The sequence below is a fragment of the Grus americana genome, chromosome 1 (assembly GCF_028858705.1).
Source record: "Grus americana isolate bGruAme1 chromosome 1, bGruAme1.mat, whole genome shotgun sequence".
NCBI classification, from domain to species: Eukaryota; Metazoa; Chordata; class Aves; order Gruiformes; family Gruidae; genus Grus; species Grus americana.
In genome coordinates, this window is record NC_072852.1 from 50937251 (window position 1) to 50959817 (window position 22567).

Sequence of the window (22567 nt, forward strand, 5' to 3'; positions counted from 1 at the left end):
AAATATTTAAAAGCAAAACAAATAAGTAACAACAAAAATATGCTTCCACATGGCAACCTCCCTTCCTTCCAAAACACACAGCAAACAAAATTTAGAAGGTGGGTATGAACGGTGTTGGTGCAGAGAGGCGATATTCAGGGTCACCTGCTATTCTGGTTTACTGTTTGAGTCCCTAATAGAAATGCTACTTCTCTGCAGCCTGTAAGGAATCTCACATTGCCTTAAAAAGCAGTTGCAACAGTCCATAGATTAATTCAGCTCTAGCTCTGACATCTTGGTGAAAAAACAGCTCAGACAGTAGTGAAGCCCAGTAAAAACATCACAAAGCTACATCGGAATAAGTTCCTAGACCCGTTTGGAAACTGAGCAACACTAATTCAAAAGACACCATAGTGTATTAATCCAACAACAACAGTAGTAGCTGCTTCAAGTGTACTGATGCAAGAAGTTCTGATCAAACATTATTTATTCTTTGGGATAGCTGAACATAATTAGTAGCTTTTGGCTTAAGCAGTACTTAATAGTAGGAGAGTCCATGCTGAGTCCAGACTGGGGAATTTCCTTGTTTAGTAAATGAAATTGACAACAAGGTGGCCCACAGCTTTTTTGTTTTACTTTTTACAAAAGTCACGAGCACAGGGAATTTCTAGACAAGAAGATCTTAGTGACTTGACAGACTTTCACTCTGATGCAGAGAATCCGGGACTGATAAGAGCAGGGTTTTGGATGGCAAATCATTACAAATACAACAAGAGCTGCTTGAGGACAAATTTTCGCAACTCGATTGTGAACTCTGGGGTTTTTTTTAATTAAAACCCAAACAACAAAAACAATATAGACAAAAACAACAACAAAAAAAAATCAACACTTGCCATCTATTGCTATTCTAAATCCACTTACATTTTCCTCAGTTTTATCTGCCTTATTCTACTTCATTTGTCTGTTAGTAGAAACATGCAATTCTTCCCAGATTGCTCTGTACATTCTCTGGAGAGAATACAGAAATCACAAGCAGGATTTATCATCACTAGACAGTAGAGTTCCATTACCTGTACATCAAGTTGTGAAACTTTCTCTTTACTTTCATTTAGCTGGCTGGTTAGTTCAGTGATGTTTGCTTCCAGGGAGAGCACACGGTCTTGAGCAGCTCTTAGATGTGCCTTTTGCTCCTGCACTTGTTCGTGCAAATTCTCTTGGGCTTGTTTATGACTTTCTGATTGATTCTTCAGCTTCTCTGTCAGCTGAGTTACCTGCAGTGAAAAAAAAGGAGGCAATTAGAAGAGAAGGCTGGAACAGCATGTCCAAGGAAGTCATAAATCTTTCGAATTTTAGTGTGTCTTGTCGTGGCTTTGGAGACTCAACACTATCACATTTCTTTATCTGAGCTATTACAGTAAAGCTCTATTGTACACATTACCAGAGTTTAAACAGGCTACCAGTTAAAAATGAAAGCAAAAGCATTTGTCAATTTGGCCTTACTGTAACAAAACCAAAATACTAAGGAGATAACAGATGCAGGCTAAACTGAATTTTGGTGTTGAAAGCAGGAATTAAACCTCCTTTTGAAATAAGAGAAACAAGCATGTATGTATCCAAAAATTATTTGTAAGCACACATTACTAGTATATGTACACAGGAAACAGCTAGGAATTCCTTCCCCTATGTTGATAGCAAGGAAGTCACCAAAACACAAGTCTTGTGAAACTTACAGTAAGATCTTTAACATAAGTATCAAGGAAACAGCAAAGTACAGAAAGGATTAATGTCATATCTGACGAGACAGAAAAAAGGAAACACGATTCAATAATGAGAACGAGAGAAGAGAAACAAGTCTCCGAGTTCCTACCTGTATTTGCAATGCATGGTTTTTCTCTTGTAGCTGGTTAAGAACTGCAGTTTCTCCTTCACCAGCTTGAATTTTTGCATATAAGTCCTCTCTTTCCTTTTCTAGCAGAGAGATGTTTTCTTTGCTTTTTTGAAGCAAAGCCTCAAGATTTTGAATTTTTTGGTCCTTATCTCCAATTTGTCGTAGTACTTGCTCCAAATCATTCTAGAAAATCGCATAATAGCTTCCTTAATTATAGGGACCTTAGAAGTTATTCCTAATGCATAAAATTTTGGATAAATTTATTAAACACTCTCTGTATATTCTGTTCTAGATTTACAAGTTAATTTATTGAAACTAGTATAAGTCATGCAAGTCATTTTTACAGAGAAAACATATCTAAACTAATGAAAACCTGAAGTACACTTTCACATAAGAATACATAACTATGTTACCTGGGCTTCTCGTAGTTTTGCTGTAGTATTTTGCTGAAGTGTCTGCTGTTCCTGGTGCTGCTGTTTTGCCTTATCTAACTGATGTTGCAATTCTGTGGAACTTGCTGCTTTTTCCTTTAGCTGAAAAAAACAAACCAACAGAACAGACTAATAAGTGCACAAGCACCATTCGGTATGCTAATAGTTCTCAATGTTCATTCTAATGCTAAAAAAATTTACTCTAAACACGAATATTTGAAAACTGGTATAAAAGTGTGTGATGCTAGTTAAAGAATCAAAATCTAACCAAAGCATTCATTACTATTAATAGGTGAGATTCTATATCACAAGTGAGAACTATAAAACAATTATCAGACATACATGTATTTTAGCTCTGAAAAATCTAAAACATAAGATATTTTTAGTATGTTTTTTCCAACAGCTGTTAAGATGTAACATGACTGATAATATAGATACCTGTAAAACAACATTATCATTACTATTATTAGCAGTTTTAGTAGCGACTTCAGTTTAGCCATCTCTCCATTTCTATACTGGTCAAGGCTTTGCAAATTAGCTACAGAAAAGCTTTAAAGCTTTGACAACGTACCACTCAGATATTTGGCCAATCCCCATACAGGCAGCAGAAAATCAGCAACATATGCAAGATGCTCATTAAAACAAAGGAAAATTAATAAAACAAGTGATTTCTGCCCATCCACCCCACACAGGTTATTAATTATCAATGATCTGCTGTGCCACATTCACTTTTTCTTCATGTAGGGCTTTATCTCACAAAAATATCTACACACAAAAGTTTACCCACATGAGTTTAGATGCACCTAAGTCTTTTTTTCATCAGATCCTTAGACAAAGCTCCTAAGCATGAAAAGCACATTTTTTGTTCATCTGTAAAGCACTGTGAACATCCATACATCTGATAAGCATTTAGCCTTACAAAATCTGTAATGCAAGTGGCATTTTGGCAGATTTTGACAATTTTACTGAAGGACTTTAACAGTGTTAGTCAAATGAAATTCCCATAAGGACAAACTTTAAAAAATGCAACATCACAAGCATATATATACAGGCTACTATCAGGACCAGAGCAAACTAGTCTGCATAAAAGCCCCTACCTGCTCTTCAGCACGAGAAAGTTTAAGTTGCAGATCAGCCACCTGCTGCTCTTTGTCCATGAGTTTCTCACTAGACAACTGCCTCTGTTCCTTGAGCCGCCCATGCGCTTCCCCTAGCTGGCGCTCTGTTTCTAGAAGTTTACTGTGCAACTGCAAAACAAACAAATAAAAAGTCTTCCATTTTTTTAGTCATTCTGTAGCCAACAACGCTGTATTTTAGACTCACTTTGTGCAATGTTTACCCTGTTTTCATAACTTAGAGTAAAACAACTACATGAGCTCCTGAATTCATGTATGTACATCATACACCTCAGAAACACAAATCATCTTAGAGAACAGCATCGACTGCACAAGCATGAACAAATATTCAAAAAAGTAAGTTGGAGGGACCCAGAAACATCTTCATTTATCTACAGAAGCCCTTCAATATGAGTTACAGAGATTTAACAGAAACACGAAGAGGCCAATTATTCAAAGCCATAAGGACTATCATGTCACATAGTGATGCTTAGAGCAATCTCAGTTTATACAGCGCACACCCTCACTCCTGTAGATCCAGTGGCTGAAGCACCAAGCCTTTACCTGCTCCACTTGCTCCCACACCTTCCAGAGACCAGGTTGCCCAAAGCCCCATCCAACCTGGTCTTAAACACTTCCAGGGATGGGGCATCCACAGCTTCTCTGGGCAACCTGTTCCAGTGCCTCAACACCCTCACAGTAAAGAATTTCTTCCTAATATCTAATCTAAATCTACCCTCTTTTAGTTTAAACCCACTACCCCCCTATCACTCCATGCCCTTGTAAATAGTCCGTCTCCAGATTTCTTGTAGGCCTCCTTTGGGTACTGGAAGGCTGCTATAAAGTCTCCCCAGAACCTTCTCTTCTCCAGGCTGAACAACCCCAGCTCTCTCAGCCTGTCTTCATAGGAGAGACGCCTCTGCCCTCTGATCATATACTGTTCTGCATTGCTAGAATAGCAAGAGTGTAATTTTTAGCTTGACCTGACTACATCAAAGGCATTCAGTCTCTGCAGAGAAGAGCTAGATCAACCTTCAATGTAGGGTACTGAATAACTTTGGTGGCTTATAGTCCAGTATCTTCCAGCAGCAGAGGGTAAGTAGGGGGATGAGCTCTTCAAGTTGTCATAAGCCTGCCTCATGATTTTTTCAGTCATCAAAAGCAGTACTGCACTAGCTTCAAAGTGGAAGGGTGGCCTTTTACAGTTCACTTTCACAAAAAGTTGTCTCTGTAAAATCAGCTATTCTTCTATTTGAAACTGTCACTAGAGGCCCTAGGTTACCTCCTGCCTACTTCGACATGAACACATTCACAGATACACAAATGAACTTTCAACTCCATGCAAAAAACAGAGAAAGGATCAGACCTTGCAACACAGCAAGAACTTTCTACAGGTATCAGAATGAATGAAGCTTCCTTCCTATGAATTTATGTCCAAGACTGTTAAGCCATTCACCTTTTAACTCCCAGGTCCTCCCTTCAATATCCCTAAACCTTTCTCAATGTTTCCCTCAAATTCCTACTAATATCTAGGCAAAAGGCAGCACAATCTTGTTGCTCACTGCAAGCTACCACTTGTTGACCAGCTGGCTGCCTGACGGGACAGAAAAAGGAACAGTGGTTTTGATAACATTAAATCTTCCCCCTAGGCACTGAGGGGGTGAGGTATCAACATAACTCGCTCTCTCCTTTACCCAGCTGCCTGTTTCCACAAGAATTTAACACTGAAGAACCTAACGCTGAAGACCTTTGGGCCATCTGTCAAAATTTGGCTGAAGTTATCAAACAATGCAAAAGTTACAGGGAATGGAGACAGGGAAACAAATGTGCCTATGCCCTATTTTCTTAGGAAAGCAAGTTAAATTATTGTTTTGTATGTCCACAACCACAAAAACTGTGTATGAAAAGCTGTTCAGCATGTGGCTGACATGCTGATTGCTAACTGTGACTGCACAGTTAAGAGAGAGGTAGGAGAAGAGGGAGGACAGGGTGAGGAGAGACCATAATTTCTCCTCCAGTAATCAAGAACATTTGCCTTTTTCCACAGGAATCACTAAATTATTAATATTTCCTCCTCACTAAAAATATGAACAAGAGCTGGAGGAAAAAATCTAATGAAAAAAGGGTGCAACAAGGTAACTATTATAACTATTCATGGCTATGTTGATATTGGGAGAGAACATTTGGAAAGGGGGAAATTGGCAAACAACATTTTAGAAAAGTTACTTTCATTACAGGCACAGGTATTTTTGAAGGACTTTAAGATTGACTTTAAGTAAACAGAACCATATAATCCAGGACTAACCTATGTTACAGAATACAAAAATATTTAGACTTTCGAAGATACAATCAAGTAGATTCAAATTTGTCAACAACAACAACAGTATTTATTAGCAATTAACATTTCTTCAAGACTGAAGAAGTCCATATTTTCTTGTGTTACCCTCCTCCTATTGCTGTGCTGGAAACAACATTATCGTTGAAGTTTCCTCCCATTATGATCACCTCCTTCACATTACCCAAATTCTAAAATATACAAACTCAACCAGACATGCATCTGTTCAAATGAATTTTGAGAAGATGGCAAGGATTCTTTGAAAATGTGGTTTGACTAAACAACTATACATAAACCTTCATAAGCAGCATTCATTGTGTCAACATTAAGCTATTGGTCTACATGCATAAAAAGATAATTCCATTAAAGTATTAAGTGAACAAATATGACAAATTGAGTCTTTCCATGACAATAGTAACTGAACTCTTGTTTGGAAGGAGAGAGAAGATGAGAAGTTCTTGCTTAGCTTCAATTTTATTTTATACCATGTATGAAGGGCGTTTTTTCCTCCCCTATTCTTTTACAATACAATTCTAAAACACATCCTGAGACCCCAATGCTATCACCAGAGAATGTGCAATGCCTCCATTTCCTTTCCCAGGAATTCATTCAGCAATGCTTTATTCACCTTCCTCCCACTTCATTCTCCCACCTCAAAAATCCTTCCTGAAAATGCTCTCTCAGACTGAAGCCAGATTTCAGCTCAACCTCTTGGCTGTGCTTCTGAAGCTTGCATACATGTTGCCTAGGCAGACTGAGGTAGTTTTACCAAGTGAGGATTCCTAAGCAGGTAACTAATATAATTATCTCCCTTCCCCCTGACAGAAGACTGATGGGAGAAGGAAAGTCATTCTGGGGATGTAATACATACATAAATGAAGTTTTGCCAAGCCACTTGGCAAAAGTGGCACCTTGTTCTTCCAAGATAAACTATACATGCACAGCTTGCAACTTAATCTATTTCAGACTTGACAAAGGGTTGAAAATTGAGAAACACTCAATTTAAAATGATAATGTTTTAGTGAGAGATTAAAATGAAGCACGTCATACTAACAAAAAAACATTATTTTTTCCATCTTAAGACTGGACACGATTCCTGATGCACAAATATTTCTCCAGTCTAGCACATTAACCCCAAGACACTAGATAAAACAGAGTTCTACCAGCCTCAAATTTCAGTATGTTCGATGTTATATGAATAAGTCTTGCTTCCATAACTCTTTGGACTCAGCAGAACAATATGTAAACGGTGAGGGGACATACGGGTGTTCTCATAGCTATCAAAAACATAAGAGAAGGTGCTTGTGGAGAGACACAAAGGAAGCAATATTAAAACTTCACATCATCCCTGCTTTTCACACTAAGTATTTCCCTACTGTATTCACTATTCAACTTTAAAGCAAATAAAGCATTGTTCAGTTCTAATGTAAAACAAAGACTCACTTTTTTCAAACTTCCTATAGAGTAGTAAAATTACTACTAGAAGTGAAACTACTTCTGATACTCTACCTGAATTTGTTTTTCTCATAACGTGAATTCATTATAGCTTCAGCTACCTTACTGAACCAGAATAAATAACCTTGCTGACTTCTTAAGATTTGTCTATTACCGTATTTGTCATGGAAACGCAGTATTCTGGGTTGCCCTCTCATTTGACAATACTTGCCTTATTTCAGGGAATGCATCAACAAGAAAAGGGGAGGGGAAAAATGTAGGATGAAAGAAGAGTTCATTTAACACTGTAAGAGAAAAAGAGCGGACAAAAAACCTGTCTCAGATCAGCTAAAGCCTTTTTATTCACGTACAAAAAAAAGTCAAATCAGAACACGAGAAATAAGCAACAAAGTTTACGCTCATTCACCTTAATCTTCAAAACTGAAATTATAGTTTTAAGAAGAGTTCCAGATAGAACAGAATTAGTAAGATGTTTCTCTTTCAGAAAAAGGGGAATTATAACACAGACAGACAGATACTACATTAGCCTTCCCGGAAATATAAATGTGGAAAGGTACTGATAACTGTAGATCTTGTGGAGTTTGCTTGTGACACAGGGGCTACCACTATCTTTCTTTGCTCCTGACAAGAGTTGGGACCTACTAAAAAGATTTAGACATAGCAACAAACAAATGCCAATTTCCGCACTCTTATCACAGCCTCTTCTTTTTGTTTGTTCTTTTCTTTACTTCTCTAAGGGGAAGAGGTGATTCTGTTTCATTCTCCGCAGCGTTAGGAAGAATGCTTTATATTTATTCAAATACCAGCTAGCTTTCTATTCATTCAAATACAAGTAGTGGTTAGTTACTCCCCTTCAATAAGGAAATGCAAATGTAAGTGCATGAAAAATATGCAAGCACAGTTTAAAAAAGCCTAATGGCATGGTTTAAGGAACCATCCCAAGAGGATTGTCTAGGAGGCCTAAGCAACCTTACCTGACTGAGCTCGCTTTGCAGTTGCAGGCCATGCTGCTCTTTTTCCTCCCTCTGCTGCTGGAGCTGTTTACATTCTGCCTTGAGATGCTGGTACTTGGTCTCAACTTCGGACAACTCTTCTTTAAGTTTCTGGCTTGCTTCCCCCTTCTCACCTAGCTCCGTCTGTAATCTCTGTATCGAGGCTTCAGATGCAGACAGCTTTGCCTGAAGCTGTTGGCAGTCCAGGTCCTTCTGGTGAAAGCTTGCCTGCACGTTCTTCTTACTCACAGATACTTCATTGTGTTTTTCTTCTAGCTGGGTGTAGTCCTGTTCTTTCTTCAGCAGCTTCTCAGTCAGACTCTATGAAGAGAGTTACACAGCAATTCAACTGCAATTCTGCTTACAGCTGTTCAATGCATTATTCAAGTTTCTTCTCAAGTATTGATGCTGAACAGCAAAGAACTCGCTCAAAAACATTATTAAAGGAAACATTGACCTCTATTTCTTAATAAACAAGTTAATTCTGGAGCCCATACAGCACACAGTTTCAACTGGAAATACTGTTTCATATTCTCACATAAATACACTTCCTCTTACTGAGACCACACAAACTCTTATTTCTGTATCCTGAAGACTAATTTGCTTTCCCTCAGTGTTCAAATTCTAGGTTATTACAATTGCAGTTGCTTGGGGAAAAGCTGAAATAGTAATTTGAGTTATTAGTATACAGAAACAGTTTTCAAGTATCACTGTGCTTCACACAATTCCCTAAGAAACAACATTCGTGGTTTAATTCCTGTTTAATCCTGTGAAGTCATCATGCTGGTAATTTTTAGAAGTATCCTAATTTTGCCCTGTCACTATACTTACAGCATGATCTTCTACCCAAATTATGGAAGAGAACCTGTGGAAACTAATAAAATTTGTCATGTTAATAAATCGCTGAACAAAACACTCATGATTTAACCTTCATTTTAGAAGATGATGCTTTTACATTTTAATTAATACCATCTAATTTCCTTGCATACAAATCAGCTCAAAGAGGATGGTTGCTTTCAGTTTGAAAACAGTAAAAATTGGGATTCCATAAGGGAAAGACATGAACATCGCTGAGCGTCAGATTTTTCTTATCACATTAACAACAGTAAATATTGCAGGGTCTGAGACCACACTATCAAATTTACACGCCGAGACAAATACTGGAAAAAAAAATTATTTACAGGTAATTTTCACCAATTACATACTGGTTTTTTATCAAATTTCATTAACTAATCAAAACTATATTCAGATAGAAATTAAATATCATAATGGACAAGATATAATTCCAGAAATCTTAAGTTTTCCCTCAAACTTAGCTGAGGCACTAACTAGAATTTCAGAGATCTCCAGGCAGGACAAAAAAAGCATAAGAACAATTTCAATTTTCCAGTGGCACTTTCTGAAGCACAGAAATACAATTGCAGGAGACTCTGGTCTGACCCAGGTAATTCATCTCATCTTCTTGAAATGTGCCATCAGGTTCCATTTATTGCAGCATCTTACTGATATCTATCTGAGTGGAGCATTACTATGCACACCTTTTAAATGCTTCAGTTCTTCCTGCAGTTTCAGTGACTACTGTATTCTCTAGTGACCCTTTCAATTAAAATACAGAAAAATAAAGAATACTTCTAGCAGGTCAGCATGAAAAATGCCAACACTGAGGTCAGTTTGTATCAAAACTTCAGACAGTTCTGTAACTTTGGAATAACACTGTTCCAAAAATAAGAGAGATAGTGCTGCAATTCTAGCTATGCTGGGCGTCTTAAAAGCACACTTCTGCACAATATCCAGGGAAGAAACCTGTTTTGCCAGAAGAAAAAGCCGTAAAAATTTTTCAAATAAGTTGAACTAGTTTGCTTTTTACAGATTTTAACAAATTATGACTATATCAGTCATTACGTACCATATACAGACACTTCGATTATACAATCGTGATAAAATAAATGGAAGAATCTATTAAAAAAACAGTTAGAAAACAAGCAGTCTTGCAAATGATAACTCTAGCAGTCCAGCAATCCACGTGAGGATATAATTAACGCCCTATGTGTCCATTTAAAAAAATATATACTTTCTAAAGCATACAACCAAAAATTCTGGCTCAAGACTCAAGTTTGGCTATTGAATTCTAGCCCTGAGGTACTATATTTTGAAATGTTTCTTGAAAAATAAAACAACTTGCTGCTGCTACAGGTATGCAGAAGTTTTTATATATGCACATATAAAATGCAGAAACAGAGTACATAAAGAACATACTAAGGTCAGGTGTCATCTTTATCCTCCTGAAGCCAGCGGCAAGGCTCCCACTGCTTTTGAAAAAGGTTTCACTCTCAGAATGTAAAATAAAGTTGCAATACCTTTTTCATTAAAGAGAAATGGCCAGGCAGGACCATTAGCATTCATACTGAATCATGTTCCTGAAACACCAACACCCTACAGCACCTCCTTCATCATAGCTGGGCAAGTTAGAGCTAAGGTATTAATATTACTACTACTTCATAACTAGATCCACACGTCACACGTAGAACTGCTGTGTCCTATTTTGTGAAGAGTCAGTGCAGGGCACTGACTTAAATTTTCAAGTATGGTCGAGGGGAGGGGCGGGGAAGGAAAAAAAAGAAAAAAAGAGAAACAGTTAATGTCTTGAAGCAGACTGAGACTCTGGGAAGCTTTCAGGAATGCTATGTAAACCAAAAAAGAAGCAAAGCCTTTTCACCATCACCTCACAAGCATTCCAAAGGACAGCCAAGAGCAGCAGCTACACATGGTTGGAGATGCTGCTCCACATTCTGTGCTACTCTTCTCTCTTGCTCCCTGGTCTGATGAGCAATACAACAACAAATATCAGTGTTTAAAGCCACTGCCCCTGACAGCTGAACACCTTCTGCAGTCATGAATGGCCAGACAGAGCCACAAAGAGCTGCTGCTCCTTTCATGAGAGAACAGCTGGGTTTGCCCAACTGCCTGCTACCTCTGTGCATGACTGAAGCCCATGAGCAGACTTGAGGCCACAGAGCTGCCAAGTTATGGTCATTCAGGATACATCAGTGGACCCAGCAGTGTTTCCTATCTGGACACATGTGCTAGCTGCATCCCAGATATATACAAAGGGATACGGAGGCACACATCAGCCACCTCTCTTCCCCAAACCTTGATTTCCACAGAAAAGAAAGAGGGAATGGCAGTATGTTCCAGCACTCAGTGAAGAGCCCTGAGCCTTCAAAGTTCACAAGACACAAAGGGGAACACCACACTGATCTCTTCTTTTACAACTGCTCCATGGAAAAATATATGTAATACATGTTAGTAGTGACAGTGGCCAGACATTAAAGAATGAACTCTATGGTCACTGACCAAATTTCAAAATAGTTACATCAATAGAAGGTTGGAAAGTAAGCATTCTCTGTAGATAATGCATCACAATTTTCCTAAAAGAAAACAAACAAAAAACTCCACATGCAATGGGTTTGGAATTACAAGTCTTATTCCTTGAAGTATATGCTGCTTTGTCACGCATTAGGTCTCTTCTGGGCTACTGGCCATTACTGGCTTCTGCAAGGCAAGCCAGGCCCCATAATTACAGAGCTTTATAAATGAAGGAAAGGCAGTTCCTGCTGGTCTCAGAGAGCTGATCATATCTACTTGTCATCTGCTCTCTTCTCAGTATAGCTCCTGAAAATATAAGAAACAGCTTGCTTGCTTGAGGTTGTACATGAGCTTGAAAAACTCTGCGTCAATGCACAGAAATATCTTCCCACATTGCAATGGAATTATAACTGGATGTATGTATCAAAATGCACTATATTCTATCCTGCATTAATGGCTCCTCCCCTCTCTCTGACAGCTTCTTCAAGGAGTGCAAACTGTTTGAAGGGGGAACAACAAGGACAGGCTGAGAGAGTTGGGATTGGAAAAAGACAGCTCCGGGGAGATCTAATTGCAGCTTACCAGTACCTGAGGGGCCTACAGGAAAGATGGAGAGGGACTGCTTATGAGGGAGTGCAGTGACAGGACAAGGGGTAATGGGTTTAAGCTGAAGGAGGAGAGATTTAGATTAGATGTTAGAAAGAAATGCTTTGCTGTTAGAGTGGTGATGCACTGGAACAGGTTGCCCAGAGCAGCTGTGGATGCCCCCTCCCTGGAAGTGTTTAAGACCAGGTTGGATGAGGCTTTGGGCAACCTGGTCTAGTGGAGGGTGTCCCTGCCCATGGCAGGGGGCTTGGAACTAGATGATCTTTAAGGTCCCTTCCAACCCAAACCATTCTATGATTCTATGAATTTATGTTACGTGGGAAGCTAGTCTTACCTTTTCCAATTCTAGGTCCAAGTTCTCCAGGGCCAAGATTCCTTGGCTAGCATACCATTCTTATGCATATCACCTTTCAAAAAGCTGCATAAAGAGGGGGCTGTAAACTGCTTTAAGTCACTGAAACGGAAGGAGGAAAAGTAGCTCGCTGCCACTTCTCTTCTTCCTATTCCTCAAGTGGTGTTTGGCATTAACCTGACATAGCAGAGGAATCTCAAAGTGTGGTTATCTTATGTATCAACCTGTTTCACTCCACATTGTTAATGGAACAGCAATACATTCAGGCAAAGGCTCTATACTGTATAGCAATAATTTTGCAGAAGCTAGATTCAATGTTGCTGGTCTGTGGAAAAGCACAGCATGACAATTCTCACCACCTCAGTTCTACACCTGATTTAATGAGCCAAACCCAAGAGTCATCCTACTAAACGTACGTTCAATTTACCAAATTTTAATTGCATCTTCTTGTATTCTTTGCAAATGCTGCTTTAGTATTAATTACATTAAATACACACTGTTTGGTCCCTGTCCTTTCCTATTTTCAAAAGGTTGCTGCTAAATACACATATGTAATGTGTACAGTTCATATACAGTGTTACACACACACACCAAAAGCAGCATGCATCTTTCTCCTCGTCTCCTTTCCTCACTTACCTCCATTTATTACCCCACCACACATACTTTCTTAATGCAAATACAAAATACAGCAAGCTCAAAGGGCTTTGATAAAAGCTCTCAAGGAATACTTGTAAACTGTAAGCTTCTGGAGTTTAAGTCAATTTTCTACCATTCATTACACTGACAAAAGGCAAAAAATATGACAAGTACAATCTAAAAGCTAAGAAACTGGAATACCAAAGAAGAGAGCTCAAAATATCTTCTGAATTATGATTTTTGGCAATCATTGTAATATTTCAAAGGGTATTGCTTTTTTTTATTCTTTTATTGTGTGACAGCAATGCTGCTTAATGATAGGTAAGCATAAACTGCAGCAATTAGAAATCCGCAATCGTAACAGCCCTGAGGATTTCAGTTGTGATATACTGATGATGACTAAAATATTGTGTTTGCTCGTACATTACTATATCCCTCATGTTAAGGAAAATGGTAAAAGAATTCTCAACTTCTGCAACACCATGAAGTGTTTTGTTAGTGTCTTCAGTGCTTCCCAAGGCAATGTGCGATGAGTTTCCATTTTAATGTGAACTGACAAGCATCTGAAATAGCAGTATTCTCACCTGGTTTTTCTGTTCTAGCTCTTTGACTGAACTTTGAAGTTTTTGCAGCTCCTGAACATACACAGCTACCTCCTGAGGTCCTTTGGCAAGTTCAGCTCTTAACTGGTTAATGGTAGCCTGAACACACAAACAGAAAAATCCACAGTTAAAACAAAGCTTTGCATGCACAACCGACCAAAAGCAAGATGTCTGATAGCAAAATAAAAAGCATCTTGTATACAAATAAACAGATTAAGAAAAAAATCACCTGCAAACTAGTCTCAGAGCACCATCAGCTACAGAAGTACCACTGAGCATAATTTCCCAGCTGAGATTCATTTGTGTCCTGTTTCAGAAGACAAAAATTGGTCCCAGTCCAATAGAAAACGCCAGGTTGAGCCCACAGCCGATGAAAATCACAACAGATTACCCATTAATTATTACCACAGTTCTAGCTCAAGGTGAAACCCTCCCAAGTCATTGCAGTTACATAGCCAAAATCTTTGCCTCCCTGGTAAGGAAAATGTACTGGAAAAGGCACTAGAAGCAAGTCTGGCATCTGATGCAAACTTGGTGTGTCACTTTTGGACACATCAACCCTGCAGGTCAGCATAATCGGGGGAACAATACTGCCCCATTAAACAGGAGTGGTACAAAACAGAATAGATCACTGACTGCACAGTATATTTGAATACAGTAATGGAAGCAAACAAGAAAAGCACTTAAGATGGGTAACAATGGCTGCCCTAAAGCATGCTGTGTATGAATGCACTCACTTCGAATACATTATATAAGTGACCTTTTTTTAAGAAGTTTTGTTTCCTATTGTTCTCACAACCACAGACTTCAGCACAAAGGTATAAATACGGAATTCAAGAACGAACTAAAGCAGAACAGAAGTAGCAGACAATAAACACGCTATTTACAACCTTCCTACAGAAAAAGGAAGGCCAAAGAGAACATAAGAACACATTATATGACTACATATAGCTACTAATTCTGACTTTCTGTAATGCTGTGCTTCACAAGGTTGTTTCGATACAGAGCTGTTAGCTAAAACACATCCTGGGATATATCTTTGGCAGACAAACATTCCAGGATGTTCTCAGAAAACAGACTATGGGTATTGCACTGCTGAGAGAATATAATGCAGAAATCATGCAGAAGCTTGCTAAGGAGACCACTGCAGCCTTTCAAACTAGAATCATAATTTATATGCATGAAGATCCATTCCTCCCATTCACAATTCAATAAGAGCATCCCACATTTCATTCTTAACACGGAAATATATCATGGATGAGTATTCATTCCTGATAATGTCTGGCTGATGTGTCTGTATGATTAATGAACCAATAAGCAAACAGGAATGTATCTGTTTAACAACCTCTTGAAAATACCTTGATACAACAGAAATCTACTATAAGAATAAAAAGCTTTCAAAAAAAAAAATAATCACCTCAGATTTAAGTGTCTCAGTTAGAAAGCAGAAAAAATAAAATGGATAGATGAAAGATGGAAATAAGCAGTCACAAAAGCTGTTAGAAGACACACTTCCTCAAATTCATTTTCAGATATTCCATTGGTTTTAATGCCTTTGCTTAGTAGAGAAAAAACAAAACAAACAAAACAGTCCTGGCTTTATTAAATTTACCCATAATTTAATCTACTAATCTTGTTTAATTCTGTATGCACTCAAGTTAACAATCAAGCCTAGGCACTGTATTTTATGAAGATTTATCAGATAGATACTGAAACAAATCCCAATCTGCAGAGATTCATAGAAATGCTTAGATCCACAGCAGTGCAGTTGTTTTCATAATGTGTTTACTATGCAGGAGTGGCTATAGTGAATAACTAAACATGGAAGGAGTATCTTAGAATGAACATTCATCTGAGAGATCTAGACATCAGTTTCAGGAGCAACTCTGAAATAAGGCATAAACACCCAGTAAAAACAAAACAAACAAAAAAAAAAGAATACATTTAGGTGACAATTGTAGAGCTATACTATCCTTCACATCCCTCTCCTGCAGCATTTGAAGACGCTCATATAAGATTAAGATGATCCTTGTTATTCTCTTCACCCATGCCATAAATTTAACTTATTTTAAAGACATCTCACTTTGGAAACCAATATTAATATAAGTATCCTCAGCCATTTTGGCAAAATAGCCAAGGATGGTGTAAGAATCACTTTATGCTTTCAGCCCTTGAGGTGGTCTAAGGAGCTAAGCTGAGATGAAACATGGCCAAACTTTCATGGCCAGAATTGTACCCATTCTGCCAATGAAGGACTTCCTTCTCGTGTTTTCTTATCGCTAGCACTTTTCAAAATTGTGGTTTTTTAAAAAAAGTAGAAAAGTTTTCACCACTATGACTGAGTAATTTTTATTTTTTCAAAAAGTCTGATCTGTCACTTTACATCAACAGAAAAGCTTTTATTTTGAACACGTCTTGGGCTACTGTTGCCATATGTTGGAATTCAGCAGAGAAGGCAGTAACACTTTTGAGAAGAACCAGACTGCCACTGTTTACCATGTTCTGCCATGCAGCAACTCGGTCTTCTCTGGTTCAGCCTAAATACTGATGATACTACACAGACATCTGATACTATTATAATTGCTGCAATATAGTTTATAATCCTTCTATACATCTAAGAGTTCTTAGACACATCGTAACAGCTACAGGCATCATCCAGCCTTCTCCCCAATCTGCCATTACTTCCAGGAGGACTTAAAACAACTTCTTCACTTGTCTTTTTTCTGTTAAAGGCTGCACTTTAAAGCTACATTTTAAAATGGCTAGTTAGTTATGTCAAAACTTAAAGAGGAACAGGAGCAATTCGCACTTCTGTGAGAATGTTTTAAAATGATTTTGTTACACCCATGTCACTATGTCATTTTATCTTCACATGAAAACTAAATATCCAAAACCACAAAAGACTACAGAGACAGTATTTTGAAATGAAATTCAAATTCTGCAGCATAGTTGTGGGATCTCACAGTTAAAACAAAATTACCATTATGCAGCAACTTACACGGCCACATAACCACATTATATTCATAACTCCAACTGTGATATTCCTTTCTTCACATCTGATGAAGCTCTTGGCATACACAATTTTAACTTGAAAACAATGGTAGATTCATGTTTAGTACAATACAGTACCCTTGCACAATTCCTGGAGCTCAACATATCTGCTGGGAGAAGAGGCGGGAGGGAAAGCCCTAAGGAGTTTAGAATAATGCCAGGCAGCGCTTCTCTAAAGCTCTGCAGTGCAAATTAAGAAGAAAGTAAGTTAAAACTGCAGTTCTGAAATCTAGAGGACATGAAACCCCAGAATAAAAAGATGTCAGAAATCCTTCATATCCACAAATCTCAACAGGACAGAGGATATTAGGAGTTCTACAGAAACCCCAGACATTCCCTCACGTAAGCTGGGGAATTCTGCAAGGACCCCACTTCACTAGGGACCACAGCTCTGCGTTGACAAGTTTTGCTGGCATTGCTGCATTATAGGGGGACAAAAGAGAAGAGGGAAGGCAAAATTAAAAGGTCTCAAACACAGCTGACAGTCTTCAATGAAGACTGTTACACTGTCAAGTCATCCATTAGCAAAACTATACCAACCAACGCACCAGTGAGGTGCAACGACACTCAGTAAGGGAATTTTTCTGCAAGTATGGATTCACCAACTCCTCAGTAGAATAAACTATATGTCAGACAAAAGCCTTTTTGGTAATACTGTATTTCTAATCAGGATTTCTTGCCATTATCTCTGTTAGAGATTTCCCCCACTGTCATGGTAAACAATATCAAAGAAGCTTTAGCCAGGAGTGATCTGAGACAGTCTGAGGAGTAAAGTTCCCTCTCAAAGCTCCAAGTCATAGCTGTTGCATCCCTGTTTCTCCATCTTGTATGGAAGCAGAAGCGTTCACTGGTGGAAAAGCAGAGGAACCAAAACCAAGAAAACTGAATAGTTGGTATGGAAGAGGCAGTTAGCTTTGCTTCCTTAAATACAGACTTATATCAATTCTATAAGCAAGAACAACAAAAATGGACAAATGTTTTCAAATCTCCCATTAGCAATTTAAAACTTCTTCTACTGTCTCAGCGAAACCAGGGCAAGCCTTCACAAAGTACTTCTGAAGAAACTAGCATATTCTGCAACTCATGTAGACAGTGAGGTCCCTTTTAAATCAGATGAATTTAAAATGTTCAAATCCAGGAAAAAACAGAGAGAAAAAAAGTAAAATAATAATTAAAAAAACCCCCTAACATGAGAACAACAGATTTTATTTTATACTTTAGACTGCAGCAACAAAGAGAGGAAAACTAAGGTGGTGTTGCCTGGAAACAGATTACAGGTGACATCCTGACATCTTGACCTTAAGACACGTTGAGGACTGGCAGTCACTCGCTTTCTGCTCTAGTGGATAACAGCCAACACTTGGAGGCCATTATACAGTGGATTGTGGGGGGGTATGTGTGCAGAATGGATTTGTACCTTGCACACACAATGTTCCAACAATAAATAATAGGTGTAAAAAGGCTTGCCATTTGACAGTAAAAGCTAGAAAAAACAAAAATTGAAACCACTTTACAATAACCACTAAGATTTTAAAATCTTGTGTTAAGTTCAAGAATTATATATGTCCTATAAAAATACTGAAAGTATTAGCTAGCTTGTATTAATCATTTCTTTTTATGTATTTCAACACCCTAGCATCCATTTTCAGGCACATCAACTCAAACATTAACCAAAACAATCATTTTCAGTAACAACTTTTTTATATGCATTTAGCTCAATAAGAGAAACAATTCTTTGAATCACACATGGTATTGCTCTATTTCTTTCTCCCAGTAGAAAGAGCAGCTCTGCCAGAAGTTTTTTCCTCTGCTATTGGGCTCTTGTAATAACTTTTTACACCAAAAAAAGATTTTGCAATGAAAAGTATGGGGTTTTTTTGAGGGTAAATATTGACAGAATTATGCAATTTGCTGTAATGAAGAAACATGTCTATTAAATAAGTTTGAAGATTCAGTTAAGAAAGAGGCTTTTTTATTATGATGAATTAATATTTACCACTTTCATATGAAAATCATGGCAAAGCTAATACACACATCTTTAGGTATGATTATTACCTCCGAGTTAGCCTGCTCTGCCTGCAAGTGCTTGCACTCGTCTTTCAGCTTTTCAGATTCTCTCTCACGTTCCAGAGTCATTTTGTCCATCAGCGTCTGAACTTGGACCAGCTCCTTTTTCAGGACAGCCACATCTTCCACACCAGGCCTTTGTAGCTGAAAAGCAGAAGAGCAGCAGTGAGCAACACACTGTTGGCAGACACGCTTCCAGTGTCAATGTCATCTCTAAAAATCTTTCAGATCACCAATTTATAGACAAGGTGACATATACATTATCACAGCTGTGCAAAAAGAGAGAGCAAAAGAACACCCCCCCCAAAAAAAACCCAAGACCACAGATAGTACTTATCATTCCCATAGGAAACAGGATTTAATGGCTGGTTGTCAGTTCTTGCCAACTTGCTGATTGACTTCAACCGTATCTGACAAATGGGAAAAGGTCTCAAAGATTAAATTTCTGTCATTTTTATGTAGGTAGATGGCTAGGTACAGGAGGGAGACCTTCCCTGGGAGAAAACACTGAAGTGACAGGTAATCCATGCAAGGACTTTTTATCTGATGTCATGATTCCCTGAGAAGTAGGCTGTATTCACTCCACTACTCTACAGAACAGATTTACCATACATACTTCGCTGCTGTAATACTCCCAAAGCCCATCTCAGGACTGAGACACATAACAATCCAGTGCTACACAGACACCGAAGAGAGCAGAGAAAGGGAAGTGCTGGCATGTAGAAGAGAGATATTAGGAAGAAATTTTTTACTATGAGGGTGGTGAGGCACTGGAACAGGTTGCCCAGAGCAGCTGTGGATGCCCCCTCCCTGGAAGTGTTCAAGGCCAGGTTGGATGGGACTTTGGGCAACCTGGTCTAGTGGAGGGTGTCCCTGCCCATGGCAGGGGGCTTGGAACTAGATGATCTTTGAGGTCCCTTCCGATCCAAACCATTCTACGTTTCTATGAAAAGGGTAAGAATGCAGAAAGAGAAAGGAAGACAAGAAACAACTAAACAGAGAGGAATGGATAGGTGCAGTGGCTGAGCAGGCCCAAGAAGGACTCATGAGCCCTTCAGGGCAGCCGACTACGGGGCAGAAGTTGGATAAATGAGTCCCTACTTTCCTCCAGAGTCTAAGCAGTGGTTGAGTGGGTGAAACTAGGAAAGCCACTTCACTACTGCTTTAGAAGCAGCATGACTGCTGAGTCACTGGGATTGCTCCCTGGAGCCATGGCTGTATATAAAAATCACCAGGAGCCAGAATCCTGGAATACACACACGTTGGTATTATCAGCCAAGTGCAAGAGGGACGACATTAACATTGGAATGGTGATGACAGCTGCCAGCCTTTCAGCCACCATGTCACAAAACAACTCTCTGAGCACTTCTTACGAATGCAGCTGTCCAGGGACAGTCAGGGCATAACACCTCATGGAAAAAGGGTGATCTAAAGACGGCTGTGGAAGTCAGCAAGGGCACGCTCCAATTACAGGCCTGCACAGCACAGCTATACATGTAATACCCTGCAAAATTGCTGAAGAGTAGAGCATCAAACAAGCAGACTATAATATAACATAGGGTAAATTTTAATACATAAGTCATAAACTACATATATTTCCTCACTGGAAAAACACTGAAAATTTTGGTCAGTGAAATAGATCAAAACCAATGGTATTCTGAACTGCTTTTCAGCCCACAAGCAGATGTCTCCAAGTTCAACAGAGTTTTTGACTGCTTTGAAACTACACTTGCAAGCATTTAAGTATATCCTTCCTTTGACTTGAAAAGAACAGAAACATTAGTGTGATGTGAATACCAGCTCTGTCTTTAAGTCTTCCACTGTACTCCTCTCCTCCTGCAGTTCTCGTGTCAGGTTTGTCACTTTCTGTTCGGCACCCTCCCGAAGGCTGATTTCTTCATCATACTTTGATTTAAGATCTAATAAGAAGGAAATTGAATAAAAGATCACTTGCACAAGTTGCACAAGTCAAGAACAGAATCAGACCTCATATGAATTTACTTACCCACTATTTCAGTGGCCAGTTGTGCCGCTTTTTGCTCAAATAAGTCTTTCATTTGCTTAATGTTAAAATTTTCTACTTGGATCTCTTCTAGTTGCCGTTCTAATGATTCTATTTCCATAAAAAGAACAGTATTATTTTCTGGAAGAGCTAGGACAATACAGTTACTCACGTCCATAATGAACCACAGCAGGTAAGTAAGTAATCTAAGTTCACTTAACATCCAATTAGCTTAGTAAAGTGAACAACTTTACTGAAGTTAAATATCTACAAGCATGATGCTGAAACCTGTCACTAGCTGAGTACTCTGCAGGATTAAATATATATTAGTTTTCACCGGTCACAAATAGCCCGTCAGATCACTGCAACATGCTGCTGAATTCCAAGTCTCGAACTGCAACTAAAAGCTCTTTAATTGTGATGTCAGATACTTTATGCACATGTAAGAAAAATTTTAATCCATGAGTACCTCATAGAGAAAAACAGCAAAAATTACTGGTCTGCAAAACAAACAAACAAAAAAAACCCCCACAAACAAAAAACCCCATTGTTTTCTTTGCTAGCAATGAGTCCAGAAAAACACTAAATACACTAAATAAAACCAGCAGTGACAAATGCTATAGTTTAAATATCAACAATCACTGTCTTTCTCAGCAAAAGACTTGTACTGAATGCTTGAATATACGAAATGATTAAAAACATGTTCAAAACTACTCATGAGAACTGCTTTCAGAGTCAGGAGAACTCCTGTCTCACTTCTAGAAATTACAAAACCCGAGCCTCTGGAACATTTCCCCAGACTATAGCTATCAAGAGCTATCTATCTTAAACGCTTACAATTATCTTCTCTTCCAGTAATTGCACCATTCCAGCCTTCTAGCTCTTTAATTTACCAAAAGTGCTTTTTCATAAACCTAAAAGCTATACTGAAAAAGATTCCAGAAATTCCAGAACAGTTCAGAAATTAATACAATAAAATGTTAGCCACCTGTAGATGTAGACGTTGTCAATCCATCAGACTTAGAATCCTTAAGAAAACAGAATAAATGCATCATTAGACAGTAGGAATAAAAACTACTTCCAAAGTTCATCTCATTTTTGGAAAAGACAGGGAAGTAAAGACTCCTGTGCTCGAATACTGCACAGCAGTATAAAAATACCTGATTTCAAACAGTTATATCTGGAAGACTGGAAAAGGCCAAGATGAGTTTCCATTTCATGTACCACTACATTATCAGGCATTCAGACCTCCAAGACTCCAGTAACAATCCCTCCCCCCTTTCCTCAATATTGAAGTCTGTCCTAGAAACAGAGGTTACAGACATCATTACATACATTCTGAGAAGGCATTCTGTCAGAAAGCAATTTCTGAGTTTTGTAACAATTCAGTATCTAAGGAACTCATAGTAATAAAATAAGCGAGAGCTTCCTTAGGGCACAACACACCACCATTTGCCTTGCCTTCATTGTTCAGTTCATCTGGACATCTGTGAAATCACACTACTGTTCTCCAAAAGTTCTTACAAGAAAGATCCCATCACCCTTTCTCAGATGAAAACACCACATTTGATTTATTTTAATTTATATTTAATAAACTGAGTTCTGAATAAGCCCAATAGAAGGAAAAGTCTGAACTGAACTTGTAGTGAGCAGTATGGAAGAATCATCTATTCTGACTTTGTTCTTCAGA

General features: G+C 38.4%; 1 protein-coding gene across 3 annotated transcripts in view; it reads right to left on the reverse strand.

Moving 5' to 3' along the window:
* Window positions 1-22567, reverse strand: part of EEA1 (early endosome antigen 1) — a 77816-nt gene that overhangs the window by 29110 nt on the left and 26139 nt on the right. For all 3 annotated transcript variants that reach the window (XM_054826651.1, XM_054826642.1, XM_054826662.1), the window contains 10 exons: window positions 21866-21905; window positions 20881-20988; window positions 20673-20794; window positions 18864-19019; window positions 13740-13856; window positions 8178-8516; window positions 3396-3545; window positions 2281-2400; window positions 1847-2050; window positions 1050-1250 (listed from right to left, as the gene is read on the reverse strand). In XM_054826651.1, the coding sequence (XP_054682626.1) occupies window positions 1050-1250; window positions 1847-2050; window positions 2281-2400; window positions 3396-3545; window positions 8178-8516; window positions 13740-13856; window positions 18864-19019; window positions 20673-20794; window positions 20881-20988; window positions 21866-21905 (1557 nt within the window). The remainder of the gene's footprint in view (window positions 1-1049; window positions 1251-1846; window positions 2051-2280; window positions 2401-3395; window positions 3546-8177; window positions 8517-13739; window positions 13857-18863; window positions 19020-20672; window positions 20795-20880; window positions 20989-21865; window positions 21906-22567) is intronic.